Source organism: Triticum urartu, chromosome 6A (assembly GCF_056163025.1).
Source record: "Triticum urartu cultivar PI428250 chromosome 6A, HENAU_Tu73, whole genome shotgun sequence".
Taxonomy (NCBI): Eukaryota; Viridiplantae; Streptophyta; class Magnoliopsida; order Poales; family Poaceae; genus Triticum; species Triticum urartu.
In genome coordinates this window covers 464,045,506-464,059,292 of record NC_141878.1, presented here as the reverse complement: position 1 = coordinate 464,059,292, position 13,787 = coordinate 464,045,506, and the positions used below count along the sequence as shown (strand labels likewise).

Here is a 13,787-nt window from a genome sequence, read left to right as displayed (position 1 = left end):
GAGGGCCAAGGCAGGTATGGTCATCTTGATCTGTGAAAATGTTGCGTGCAGGCTGGTGGTGGCCAGGTACATGCATTCTGATGTGCCAACGAAGGCTGCATCTGAAAGGCATGCCTTCCATCTTGTTTTTTAGAGCGAAGCATATGCCTTCCATGCATGCTTACTGTATACGCTACTGACCGCTGAACGGCGCGCGAGGCCAAAACAGACGAGGGAGGAGCCTCGACCACGGAAAGCGCATCCGAGGAACAAACGTCTAGAATGAGGCGATCTATTTTCCCCGATCTTCACCGGCCGGGGCGCTGGCCCCCTCTCCTTAGGCGGCTGCTCCGGCGGCAGGAGGGAGGGGGGCCTGTTCCTTTGTTCTGTAGTTAGGGTTTGGATTTGTAGATTGTGGTGTGTTGTTGAAGTAGTGAAAGTGACGCCTGGACGAATAAATCTGTCTCAACTCCACTCTCACACCGACGGTGTCTTTCATGGCGGCGTCTCGGAATTGATGGCATCGTGTCTCTGTCGATCCCTCAGATCGGTAGCGTTAGGGTTCATGGATGGTGTTGGCGAGGCGGCGGCGATGACTCCATCAGGTGTGTCTCTCCTTCTGCTTTGTTCCCGTTGCTGTGGCGTTGTCTCCGACGTCATGGTGGAGCAGGGAGGTTTTGTTGTTCAGGAGTACGCGTAGGCGGTTGTCTATGTAAGTGACAGCCGGAAGATGGAGTATCTTGTGTTGGGTCTGTGGTGGAAGGCTGACAGTTCTGATTTCCTCCTCCGACATCGTCGTCATGCGGGGGTGTCAGTTCTGAAGTTCGATGGCAAGTCCGGAGACATTTTGCCTCGGCCTGATTTTTTCAACGGCTATGGTTTTGCTTTTAGCAAACTATTTTGGAGGTCCGTAAAGTTGCTGATCAGCGATGGAGCCGCATTAAGTTTGGGTGAAGAGGTGATCTGTTTTTTATTCTTTGATGGCCGCTTTGATGGTGTCGAAGGAAATAAACAGGCGCTGGTATTCTGCATAGGATTTTTTTTCAGTTATATATGATCGATGCTTACGTGCCTTGTAACTTGATCTTTATTCTATATAAATAAGACACGTATCACTATGAAAAAAAGAGGAGCCTCGACCACATCCGAATGCAAGCGTGCCGGCTCGTAACCCGACGTCCGGTGCAGCAGGGGCAGGCCGGGGGACCCGATCAGCGCAAGTGCAACGGATGCGGCGCAAGAATTGGCGGGTCCTCTGCACGTCCAGGCGGGGCATGGCGGGCGCGCGCACGGTGGTTCCATCTCCAACAGTCGCCAAACGAACGGGGTCGCCGTCGTCGACGCCATCTGACGTACTCGCATGGGGCTCCGCTGCGCAGGGTGAGTGCGCGCGCGTGATGGATTTGACTGATTACGGGACCGCTGCTGGCAGTCGGGCAACAAACGCTCTGGACTCTGGCATTTGGCATATGCATGGCTAGCGTTACCCCAACTAGTTAAAGCTGGTAGACGCACGCACAACCCACAGTGAACTGACTGCAGACTGATGACAAACTACTCCTCCGTAGCACGCGCGCATATAGTGATTCTTTTTTGTCAACAAGGTTTATAGGCACGCACGCTGCGAAGCTCAGGTTTCCCCGCTGTATACCCCTCTCGTAGCCTCGTGTTGTCCGCCTGGCAGGCCACCAAGGCCGATTGATTACTAGTAGTAGTATGAAACTGTCCTGTGTACCGGCGTGCGCTCTGCACGTCCAAGCTAGTCACCGGGGTAACCAGCAAGGCCGATCGCTGGTGGTATGTCCCCCATGCCCACGCCACGCTCCAACGGGCGCCCGAGTGGAAGACGACTCCTGCTATACAAGCGACTCGTGGCGCAACAGCAAGCAGACGAGAGCAATGCTGGTTTTGACATGCGCGGAAGAAGCTTTCCTCAAGGTGCTCAACCGAGGCCGCGGACTTTGAATTCATGGACGTAAGGCCAACTCCGCCGCACGACCCTATTCTGTCCATCCTCGTTCGTTTGGGATAAAAAGGATAAATGAGGCGGCCCAGCGCGCGGGTGCAAACGGACAAATGTCCGGATTCCGTCCGCTTTGACTCATCCCGGCCCAAACTTGCGCTCGGTTTGGGGTAAAACAAACGTGCGCGGACGGCCTCGACGCACGTCCTTGTCCCCCCCGTGGCCCGCCTGTCGGGGACACTAGCAGTCCCTCCGCTCCCAACGCTTCACCCTCTCTCCCCGCCCCGCCCCGCCGCCGCCGCTATTCTCCGGCCGCCTCCTCACCGCGCAGCCCCCCCGCCGTCCGTACCAAACCACGTCTCGACATGGCCGCCACCACGCCCGCGCTTCCGCCATAGTTTTGGTCGTCGATCGGAGGAGGTTTGGCCCTCGCCATCCTTGCCGGTGGCAGAGGGGACACGACTGCCGGCGACATACCACGGCGGCCGAGGCAGATTCCGACGAGAGCTCCAGAACGGCCTGTAGCCGGCCGGCAACCACCCTGCTGCGTCGAGGTGATCATCGCGGCCTCTTCGCCACCACGAGCGCAAGGTGTTCGACCTTTTGCCAACAAAGGTATGGACAGTGGAGACGAGTTTTTCTACCATCACTTCCTTTGTTCATCGGACGATTCGTCGTCGGATGATGACGATCTTGTGGTGGCTGCACTGGTCGTTCACGACCATATTCAACGGCAGCTTCCTCGGTACAGGGGGTCAATCCCTGGCCATGCTCCCAACCTGAACCGCAACAGGGGGAGAGGCCACGCCCTGCTCTATGCAGATTACTTTGCCAACACCCAGCTCTTCAGGCCGGATAAATTTCGTCGCCGTTTTCGTATGGCCAGGCATGTGTTCAATCGTATCCGAGAGGGAGTGGTTGCTCATGACCCATACTTCGAGTGCAAGACGGATGCCCTTGGCAAGCTTGGATTCTCCTCCTACCAGAAATGCACCGCGGCCATCCGCATGCTTGCATATGGAATTCCAGGCGATCTGGTGGATGAGTATGTGCGTATGAGTGAGACAACATGTCTGATGTCAATGTACAAGTTTTGCCAGGCTGTGATCGAGGTCTTTGGCCCAGAGTACTTGAGGCAGCCAACTGCCGCTGATACAGAGAGATTGTTGGCGACCAACGCGGCTAGAGGCTTTCCAGGTATGCTTGGCAGCATAGATTGTATGCACTGGGAGTGGAAGAACTGTCCATTTGCTTGGCAGGGCCAGTACAAGGGGCATGTTAACGGGTGCACTGTCATATTAGAAGCGGTGGCATCACAAGATCTTTGGATATGGCATTCTTTCTTCGGCATGGCAGGTTCTCACAATGATATCAACGTGCTGCAGCGTTCTCCAGTCTTCGCGAGGCTTGTAGAAGGCCACTCCCCACCTATCAACTTTGAGATCAACGGCCACCATTACAACAAGGGATACTATCTAGCAGATGGTATATATCCTCACTGGTCAACTTTTGTGAAGACAATCTCGAAACCCCAAGGTGAGAAGAGAAAGAGATTTGCCCAAATGCAAGAGAGTGTTAGAAAGGATGTGGAACGTGCTTTTGGTGTGCTTCAATCCCGGTGGGGTATCGTTCGAAACCCTGCACTGTCATGGGATGAAAGGGAGCTTTGGGAGGTGATGACTGCTTGTGTGATCATGCACAACATGATCGTCGAGGACGAGCGTGATGAGAGTATCTTCGACCAAGGATTTGATTATCAAGATGAAAATATTGAGCCCCTGCACCAAGACCCGGCCACATTTGAACAGTTTGCCCAATTCCACCGTGAGATGCGTGATTGATACACTTATGTGAATCTTCAAAATGACTTGATTGAGCACGTGTGGGACCACGTTGGCAACCAATAGATGTATTTGTCCATTTTATGACTTGGTTGTAAAACTATTTTAATTTTCAGACAAATATTTGGGTTCGAAACTAGTTTTAATGCAAATTTGGGCAATTCTTGGCCCTGACAGACAGGATGGGGCAAAAGAATGCGGCCGCGCGCTGGGCACACGGCCACCGCATCCCAGGACAGACCCGGACACGACCCTAAATCCCTACCCAAAGAGACAAAAAACAGAACAAAACGGACGTCCGTTTGGGGTTGCATGTACCAAAGGGCAAGATGAGCTGCGCTCTACTACATATATTAGCTATAATAAGTAAAAAAATCCTCTGAACGTGGTAGCAGCTAAAACCACCTCTTTCTGCAGCAATATCCATGCATTTTTAAAGAAGCGGCTGCTTGTCTGGTGTGCTACAGTAAAGAGGAGATTTCCTGTCGTACTGCTACTGCGAAGCATGCGCCACTCGTGATGCCGCACCAGAACAAGTGCGGGATCAGATCATCACCACGATTGCAACTGGAACCCGACCAGGGCAGCCAGCAGTCGTGGGCACGACCTGATCAGCGCCACGCTACGTCGCATCACTGACCCTTTTCCTGCATAGCACTGTAGCACACTACGCTGCCCGCCCTCTCCTCTAGTGGTCGCGTCAGAAGAGCAGAGCACCAAGCGGGCACTTTCAGGCCATGCATGCATGCACTTGCCGTGGCCCCGGCACAACTACAATTGGACAAACATGAGGGAGGCCAACAGCGCCAGAACCACCGCCACTGCATATCAATCAATCAGCTAAGTCGGACTTGGACCGGACCGGAGCACCCATAGATTCACGCCGCTATAGCACCATTTATATGACCCGAGCAGAAAGACGCGTCAGATACATTCCAACTCATTCGTTGTCTATGACCAAGGTCTGTCTTTCCGGTGATCTCGTCTCGACCTCAGCTTCAGCCGCCATCGCACCAAAACTGCGTTCAAAGCGAGTGCTGCAGTAGTCAAAAGGCGAATGTTTGTTCTAGGAGCTCCGGCTGCTACCGACTCGGCACGGTGCAACACGACTATGAACCAGCAACAGCGTTCACACCTCCATACGGAGCCGATGGGAAGGTGTGAAAATACACATCAGTTTGAATAGAGCCAGGCAGAAAAGGTAAATGAATAACATACAGCTTAGGGCCAAAAAATCATGTGTTGCATGTGTGGTAAAACAAATGGGTGATCAGCCCGACGAAACAACAGGTTTTTAATGATTGGTCAATTACAATGGAGCCACCACATTATCCTTTTTGGCTAAATTTGATATTGTTTCACAAAGATGGAAGTAAACTGAAAACTATCTTGCCATAATCACCATTGAAGCTTCGTAACTCATCTATGTAAAGATCAATTCACTCTGTTCCTCATTCTGCCTTGCGAGCCTTCGGCTTCACAGGTCTCGCGGGCTTGACGACATAGCCCAGCAAGACACATAGAATAGGAACGATTGTGCCGACATAATACACGCTCTTGTAGGATGCTAAGGTCTCCTGGAAGCTCAGTACCTTGAGGAAAACAAAAGCATAGAACATTGTAAATGTTATTAGTATGTTTTATGTAGAAGATGATTGACAAAGGCATAAGTTCCACGTACTAGAGTAGGTTCAAAGCTACTGTGGAGGAACAAAAGAATGTTAGGTACTTAACCCACGTCTTCCTTTCTCCACAAAAAACATTAATAGTACTAGTAATGCTCTAGTACCTCTAGTGCTCAATACTCGCGCTCGGCTTGCTGAATTGCCATTGAACAAACGTGCTTTGCTTATTTGCCATCACACAAGCACAATTTATTGCCAATATGCCATAACGGTTTAAGGAAACAAAGTATATAGGCATGTACTCCCTCCGTTCCACAATACATGACTTCCATTTGTTAAAATATAGATGTATCTAGACATGTTTTAGTATATAGGAACATCCATTTTTGGACAAATGGAAGTCAAGTATTTTGGAACGGAGGGAGTAAGTTGTAAGGTGAGCTAGATTAGTAATAGACACTACTAGTTATAGATGTGGATAGACGCAAGCTTCGGTGATTGACTTGCTCGCTGCTAGTTTTAGCTCACGGAGCTGGAAATGTCAGGAGATGGCCAAACTCGAATCAGACAAACCATTATAATCTTCATCCTGAACTGCTGTGATGATGATGACAACGGTTCATTTGGACAGGCCCTGCAATCGTTCTACACGATTAACCAACAACGACCCATCCATTGATTCCTCTCCATCTAGCATCTAGGAAAGACACCATTCATATCAGCGACTGACTGCAGGTTTGGAGTTTGCTGGAGAGCATCGCCTTTTCTGGAGTCGAACTGAATATGGTGGTCTAGCTCGGAACCATGCTCCACGGCACCACTGCTTCCCGACACCTGGAACAGAATCACCTTCAATGTCCCCCTCCTTGGCACCTTCCTCGCTGACAGCTGCTGGGGCAAGTACAACACCATTGTTGGCTCGCTCCTCTTCTACCTCGCCTTCAGTATCCTAATTGCATCCAGGGACCACGGACCCATGTCAACCTCGTCACTGGCTGTCACTGTCGCTGGCTCTCTCTGTGAGGGCCACAAGGGGTGCCCGCCGCCACCAAGTTGTCCTCCTTGCCTGTTGCGTATGGGATCGCGGCAAAGGCAGCTGTCACTGAGGTCTTGCAGTTATCCACGGCCTCCCCTCTAGGTTTTCTGTAATTTGGGAGGGGGCGGGGAGAGGAGTCAGAATGGTCGCTGGTGGACTCGTCGGGAGGAAGGCCTGCCGGAAGCTGCCCTGCCATCATCTCCTCTACTGGTGCGTCCATGGGGGAGAGAAACAAGAAGAAACAGGTGCGTGCGTGCAGGAGCAGGCGCTGAATAGGTAAGCCGTTTTCTTTTCTCCTTACGCCAGGGAAGTTTTGGGATTCAGATAAATAGTGACAGATATTTCAGATATTTGAGATTTAACAGAAGCACACTAACATTAACAGAAGGGTAACAGCGATGGCATATTGGCAAGAGGTTGTGTTTGTGCAGTGGCGAATAACCGAAGTACGTTTGTTCAATGGCAATTCAGCAAACTCAGCGCTTGTAATGGGAAAATAAATATTTCTCTCATTTTAGAATCTTCAGATATTCTGGTGGCACATCATGATCCAAATGGAAACTTTGCTAAGAAACTAAAACACTTGCAGATCTAAGTTGTCTAAACTAAGTTTGTGAAGCAACCTGGCTTTGCTACAGTTTGATTAATATCATTTTGGTTAAGTGAAACCTAAATGATACTTGCAAAACCATATATGCATAATAATCATCAAAGATAAGAAATTAATAAAACAAAGGGAGAATTTTAGGTGCACAGATTATTAGTCAACAGACAAGCGAACTGATCAGATTGTGTTTTCAGTTTCTACAGGGTAAAGTATAGCCAGATTCAGGGGCATGAAACTAACCTGGAAGCCAATGCATGAGTAGTTAAGCACCATCATGGTGTATGCACAATTTAGTAAAGACAGGATAGTGCGGAGGCCTGGATTGCTCACAGCTTGTTGCCATCTGTATATAACTGCATCAAAAAAGGAAGCCAAATCAGAATTACAAGCTCACACAGTTTCAATCAAGTACACCTCAGAAATGTCAGGGAAGGGAGGGATTGAGCTACCTTTTGAACCATTTATCATCAACGCTGACTGAACAAAGAAAAACATATATCCTGGATACAGTCCCTGTAGAACGGTAAAAATCAGACCAATGGACAAAAACCATGTAATATGAAATTTGGCCAAGTATTAACCATCACAAGCCACAGCTTGCTGGATTGGCTAAGTATCAATCATCACAAGCAACAGCTTGCTGAGAAAAAGGTTATTAATACGTCACAAGTGAAGCCAGTTATTATCATGGGGAAAATGCGAGTTTGCAATGACCCATAGTGCCTCCATTCTGAAAGGCGGGTACTAAGGTTCCACTACCAGGACAATAGCAGCTCTAAATTCCCACTAGAGCATTCTAGTTTCATTTAGCTACTGTTTGTCCAACAAATTTCAGGATGCTCTGCTAGATACAAGTCCGATATACAGTGAACAGGAACTATTAATGATAAAGAAGGTGGAGAGGGGAAAAAAACTCACATGCCAGATAGCACTGACTGTCTGTGTACCCAACAACTGAAGGAAACCAGGCTTCTTCCCTTTCTGAATTAACCTCTCATACACATCTGAAAAAAAAATAGTGGAGCAATGGCTCATGCAACTGATAACAGCACAGCGTGAATGTGTGGCATTCAATACATTATATAGGTATACCAAAGTGCATCGCTGATCGCTCGAATCATGGCATTTGCACGAAAACAAACTGCTTGGTGCAAACCATACTTAGCGCAAAGGTAAACTTCAAGGAGATGATCATTTCTCAAGGAGTCAATGATGAGACAATTACTACTAATACATGAGTGCATAATGTGCATGTACAGATTTTTTAAATCAGCTAAAGATCATGAATTACAGGCATACATGCTTCACTCATCCACACTACAAAAAGTGGCAACCGAAAGGTTCCAAAGAATCATCAAGTGGTCAACAAAATCAATTTACAGACCCCAAAATCTAGCATTATGTACTATCAACTAATTTTTCATTGTACAGACACAGAAAAATACTGAACCTTTTAGAGAAATTAATAAAAACAGAATTAAAGATAGTGCTTCCTTGTTCTCCAAGTCTTAGATTGCACAGATCTTAATAGTGGTACTCCCTCCGTCTGAAAAAGCTTGTCCCTCAAATGGATGTATCTGGCACCAAATTAGTGCTAGATACATCCATTTGAGGGACAAGCTTGGGACGAGCTTTTTCGGACGGAGGGAGTAACTGGTAAGCAAAATAGATGCTATGTGATCCATAAAGGACCCTCAACCTGCTTCCATATTGTGTTATCTAGTTTATACAGAGAACACCAGAATTTGATGAAAAAGCATTATATCATCCAAAAAGCAAGTTAATAACAATGATGGTCTACTGGAATATCAAGATATAGAACTTACAGTATCTTAGCCATGTGCTCACTTGAATATTCCACTTAAGTGGCAATTGAGCTGCACTTCCAGCTAGCTCGACGCCCAGAATATCAACATTTATAGCACGGTCCCATTTGGCTTTTGGGGGAGAAGAATCAGACCAACCAGTGAAACCCAGGCCAGATATAATAATTGCAGCTTCTGAGACTGACCATATAAAGTAGTATTTCCATCGAGCAGTAAATCCTGACATGTATTGAAAGAAGAGCCGGTGCCAGAAACCCCATTCATAATATAGAGGTTCACTAAATCGTGAAAGCGGAAACATAGGTGACAGATACAAATATAACCCCATGCATATTCCAGCCTGAACTAGAGCACGCAGAGTAGGTAATAATGGTGAAGGAGTTGAGCCGGCCCATATCTGTTGAAGATCATACAAAATCAGGATGAAGCAAAACATGGCATAAACCTACCCAAAGTAGACAAAGGCTACTTACTCCTTTCCTTTCAGTCCATTCAAGATAATCTTTCATCTCATATACTGGTCCAGCAAAGTGGCTGCCACAGCAGAGGCAGTAACCAAAATATTCGACTAGAGAAGGCAACTTAGCCAAGCGATACTTCTTCTGAGCATCACGTAGACCCTCTTCTTCCTTCAAGAGACCGTCACTGTAGTTCATTGAGCATGAAATGACTTTCAACGTTAAAACCATCAAAGCACCTGCATTGCAACCAAAGAAAGGAATTCTGAGAAGGCATAGGGACATGGCTTGATGTTATTCGCAGAGGGTTGACCACAAGTAAGAGCTGAGGTTTATTTTGTACTCCCTCCATTCCAAATTACTCGTCGCAGAAATGGATGTATCTAGAACTAAAATACATCTAGATACATCCATACCTGCGACAAGTAATTCAGAACGGAGGGAGTACCTGCATACACTCTATTATGTTACTCCCTGCATATAACCTATGTCCAATTATTTCACTACTGTTAGATTTATAAGAGGGATGCTACACCTGTCCCTCGGTAGAAGGCATCATTTTGACTACTAAACAATATCCCGAGAGAACACTGTTAACTACAAGGAAGGACCACACAAGAAAAAATGGTAAAATGTCATGAGATAATATTAGGGATTCAAAATTCTTAAAATGTATCTTATAATTTGAACATGTTCCATATATGTAAGTCAGAAACGCACTCAAAAATTGCATGGTGAACACTAGTTTAACTTTAAATAAGCACAAGCAATAATAAAACATTATACAATACCAGTTGCGTCGATGCCTCCCTCCTTCCACGCGTCCCCACTCATGTAGTAGACATGACTATACAACAAGAAAAAAAATGTAAGTAACTCCGAATGTGTTAATTTGTATGTAGTATGAGGGTAAACTTAAATACATTCACAGTGTATAATTGCAAAAATTCAGCACCAAATTGTTCGCCAGCTTATCCATCATAACAAATTGGCCTAAAGTAACAAGTTGGGTAGACTAGAGTTGAAACCCATAAGATATTGAAACCAAGTCATGGTTCTGGCACATGAATAGCTAACTCCCGCACACCCCTGTCCATGGCTAAAAATAATTTACTTATTGGATTTCCAACTTAGGTAGCTGGTTCGTCCCACTTCAAAATTTTGCATATGGAATAGAATGGAACCCTTCTTATGGGGCCAAAAAGGAAACAGTAGCAAACACAACATTGAAAAGTGCATGAATAGCTAACTCCCACGCACCCCTGTCCATGGCTAAAAATAATTTACTTATTGGATTTCCAACTTAGGTAGCTGGTTCGTCCCACTTCAAAATTTTGCATATGGAATAGAAGGGAACCCTTCTTATGGGGCCAAAAAGGAAACAGTAGCAAACACAACATTGAAAAGTGAAGAACTAGCCGACAATATATAACCAGTTTATCCTTCATGCAAGTAGATTACGTGTCAAAGCTAGCTTGAACATTGAAACAATTAGTGCTCAGAGTAAGTTGGCTAATACCTATGTTCGTGCAAAAAGGGAAAACACTAGAAAAATATCACGTAGGGGAGATCAGGAGTCATAGCCATTCGTTAAAGAGCAGAAATTCAGAGAAGAGAACAGACTTAGGATACCACAGATGAAACAGGCAAGTGACTGCAACAACCAAAAATATTAGGGCCACAGTTGGTATTGTAGCAGAACCAACAAGGAGACAAACATTGATCATGTCGAGAAGATACTTAGGATTTTGGTGCTTTGCGGCTAATCTTCTCAGTAGTGCATGGCGGTAGAATCTAATGCCCTTTTTTCGAATGAGCTTTCTTCTTAGTCTGCTTTTGATGGCCTTCCTATAGTGCTCTAAAACTAGCTTATGGTGTGGGATAAAGAGATTGACATGTCCCCAAGGAAGCCTGCTGGCATTAGCATAATTTAATCTAGCAGAATGACGTTGCTAGTGCTAACAGGTGGGAAACATCTTATGTTTAGAATACACAAGAAACTCCTTTCATCTATATTAATATTACATTGTAACATTACGAATGAAGGACCGGATTGCATCCATGGATATATTTTTTTTGAATCAATTACACATTTAAAGAATTAAACAGACACGCCATTATCTTCAACAGCTAAGTGAAGAAAGTTCACTAACGCATTGGCTGCCCGTTGAACTAGACCTATTGTTAAGTGTTTGTTATTTTTATCTTGTCTCGATGATATACAACAGTTGCCAAATAAAGAGTTTCTACAAATGGAAAGAATGAGTGTGTGATTAGCGTATTTTAAAGGTCATGATTTTGGATCTAGATAATCTATATGGGTGCCTGGTCCGACACGGGCTATATAGACAAAGTGGATACTTTACTCCATGTGAAAGATGGGCAAATTGATATAATCCGTAACTTGTTTGTTTCAGTAGGGAATGAAACAGGAACCAAATTAGAATGATTACTCAGACACTTGTGGCCGCTAATTTAAACTTCTAGGTAGTGAACACAAAAATTAACTGCACCATACGAGAGATCGAAGTTTAAGAGGATGGTGAGGAGGCATCAATATTGACAAGAACGTAACTAGAATTACCACTCAACATTCATTGTCACTGATTCACACTAATAACTAGGAAATAAAAGAATAGCTGCACCTTTCTATTTACAGTAAATTTCAGTCAGAGCCTTATGGAACAGAACATCAATGTTAATGATAATGGAACAGGAATACGGCAATGCCTGCATTCATACTTCCTTGAGTCAGTTTTAAATACTCAACTATAAGTTCTCAAGGTGAATAAAACATCACTAAGTGTCAAGCCTGTGTGTTTTATTATGGAATAACCATCTTCAGAAATGTTATGCCTGAATATTGATGAAGTTGATGAAAAATTATGTGGGTTTGGATGACTCCAGCTAGAATAAATAACTTCTAAGTGAACCAAACAGCATCCATTATCCAGATGGAGTCTTTGTCAGGGATATTTGGATGGGAAATATTTTCTTCCTTCCCTTAATTTCCTTCCAAATAAACATAGGTCATATTAATTCAACCCCTCGGTGTGACAGATCATAAATCGCATCATAGTACCACCAAAACAGACTTAATCTTTCAAAAGAAGAAAAAACTGGTTCACGTGACTAACAAGGGGTGCCCTAATGCTTCATGAGCACACAACCAATAAATTCTCCAATAGGAACTGCTAAGGTACTTAGGTAAAATCTCAACAATCACGTTATATGTATTCATTGCAATCTTTACGAGATCAGAAGTCCAAAATTTTGCAGGCATAGAAGAAAAGTCGTCCTGAGATAATACAAGATCTCATTTTCACCTTGAAACTATTAATCATAAATAGCACCACATGGCTAGCCAGAGAAAAGTTGGAAACCATTTCAATCAGCTCCAACATGAAATCGTCCGTGCTGCGGTTCCAACCACATCAGAAGCATCAAAAGCTCCATGCCGCCCACTTACGATTCCTGTGGTTTTCCAATAGAATAAACTACTGTTTAACCCTGTGATGGCCCAACGCTCTGGCTCGGCCACATCTGCAGATCCGCTTACAATTCCTCTGGTTTCCTAGTCGAACAAGCTGCTGTTAGCTGTACATTTCCTGCCCTGTTCTACCCAAAATGAAGGCGTGAAAAAACATGAATCCAACATTCATGATTCACCCGAAACTAAGCATCGGTATATGACCCCTGTAGACAAGGATGGAAGGGAGGGTTTCACCATGCGATGAGGAAGCCGAATGCGCCGAGGAAGGTGACGAGGCCAGCTCGGCGACGGCAGAGGAGCATGGCGAGGTAACCGAGCGCCATGGGCCCGACGAAGAGGAGGTTGGAGGTGGCCCCGAAGGACAGGTAGGAGAGCGCGGCGCCGCTGAGCCCCGCGTAGAGGTGCCGCCCCGTGGCGCTCGGCACCGCGCGCCAGAGGAGGCCCGTCGGTATGGTGGCCGCGAAGCAGAGCAGGAAGCGGAGCACGGGCACCGAGACGCCGATCGCCGCCGCCATCGGCTCCATCTCGAGCCCCATCGTCGCCACCGCCACCGCCGCCGCAGAGGGGGGACGAACAGATGCGGGCGATGCAGGAATAGAGGATTTGGTTTTTTCTGAAGCGAGCTCGCGAGCCGTATATGTGTGTGTGTGATGGCGTGGAAACCTTGGGAAGGTATCTTCCTACAGAACACCCTTCGCTTTCTTGAATTGGCGGTCCGAAGCAACAGGAAACTTGCGGCTGTTGGGTAACGTCGAAGTGAGAAGAATTAGATGGATACGAACGGTATCGGCAAATCATTGTGGTGGTGGCGTACGCCGGTGATAAGCAAACGTTTTTTTAGAAAGGTGATGAGCAAACTCAACTCCCTCTGTCTCATAATATAAAAACGTCTTTCAAGCTGAGTAGTAGTCACTATTTCTTTTGTTCCTAAATATTTGAACTGTCAAGACGTCTTATAT

At 46.1% G+C, this 13,787-nt stretch overlaps 1 protein-coding gene across 1 annotated transcript; it reads right to left on the bottom strand.

Annotated features, from left to right (window-relative positions):
- Nucleotides 1–4,978: 4,978 nt before the first annotated feature.
- On the bottom strand, nt 4,979–13,455 carry LOC125514089 (lysophospholipid acyltransferase 2). Its single transcript, XM_048679343.2, has 8 exons — nt 13,063–13,455; nt 10,127–10,182; nt 9,351–9,574; nt 8,878–9,274; nt 7,970–8,055; nt 7,501–7,564; nt 7,292–7,404; nt 4,979–5,375 (listed from the first exon to the last, which is right to left on the bottom strand). Exons 1-8 carry the CDS (start codon nt 13,362–13,364, stop codon nt 5,235–5,237), a joined length of 1,383 nt encoding a protein of 460 aa, XP_048535300.1. The 5' UTR covers nt 13,365–13,455; the 3' UTR covers nt 4,979–5,234.
- Nucleotides 13,456–13,787: the final 332 nt, after the last annotated feature.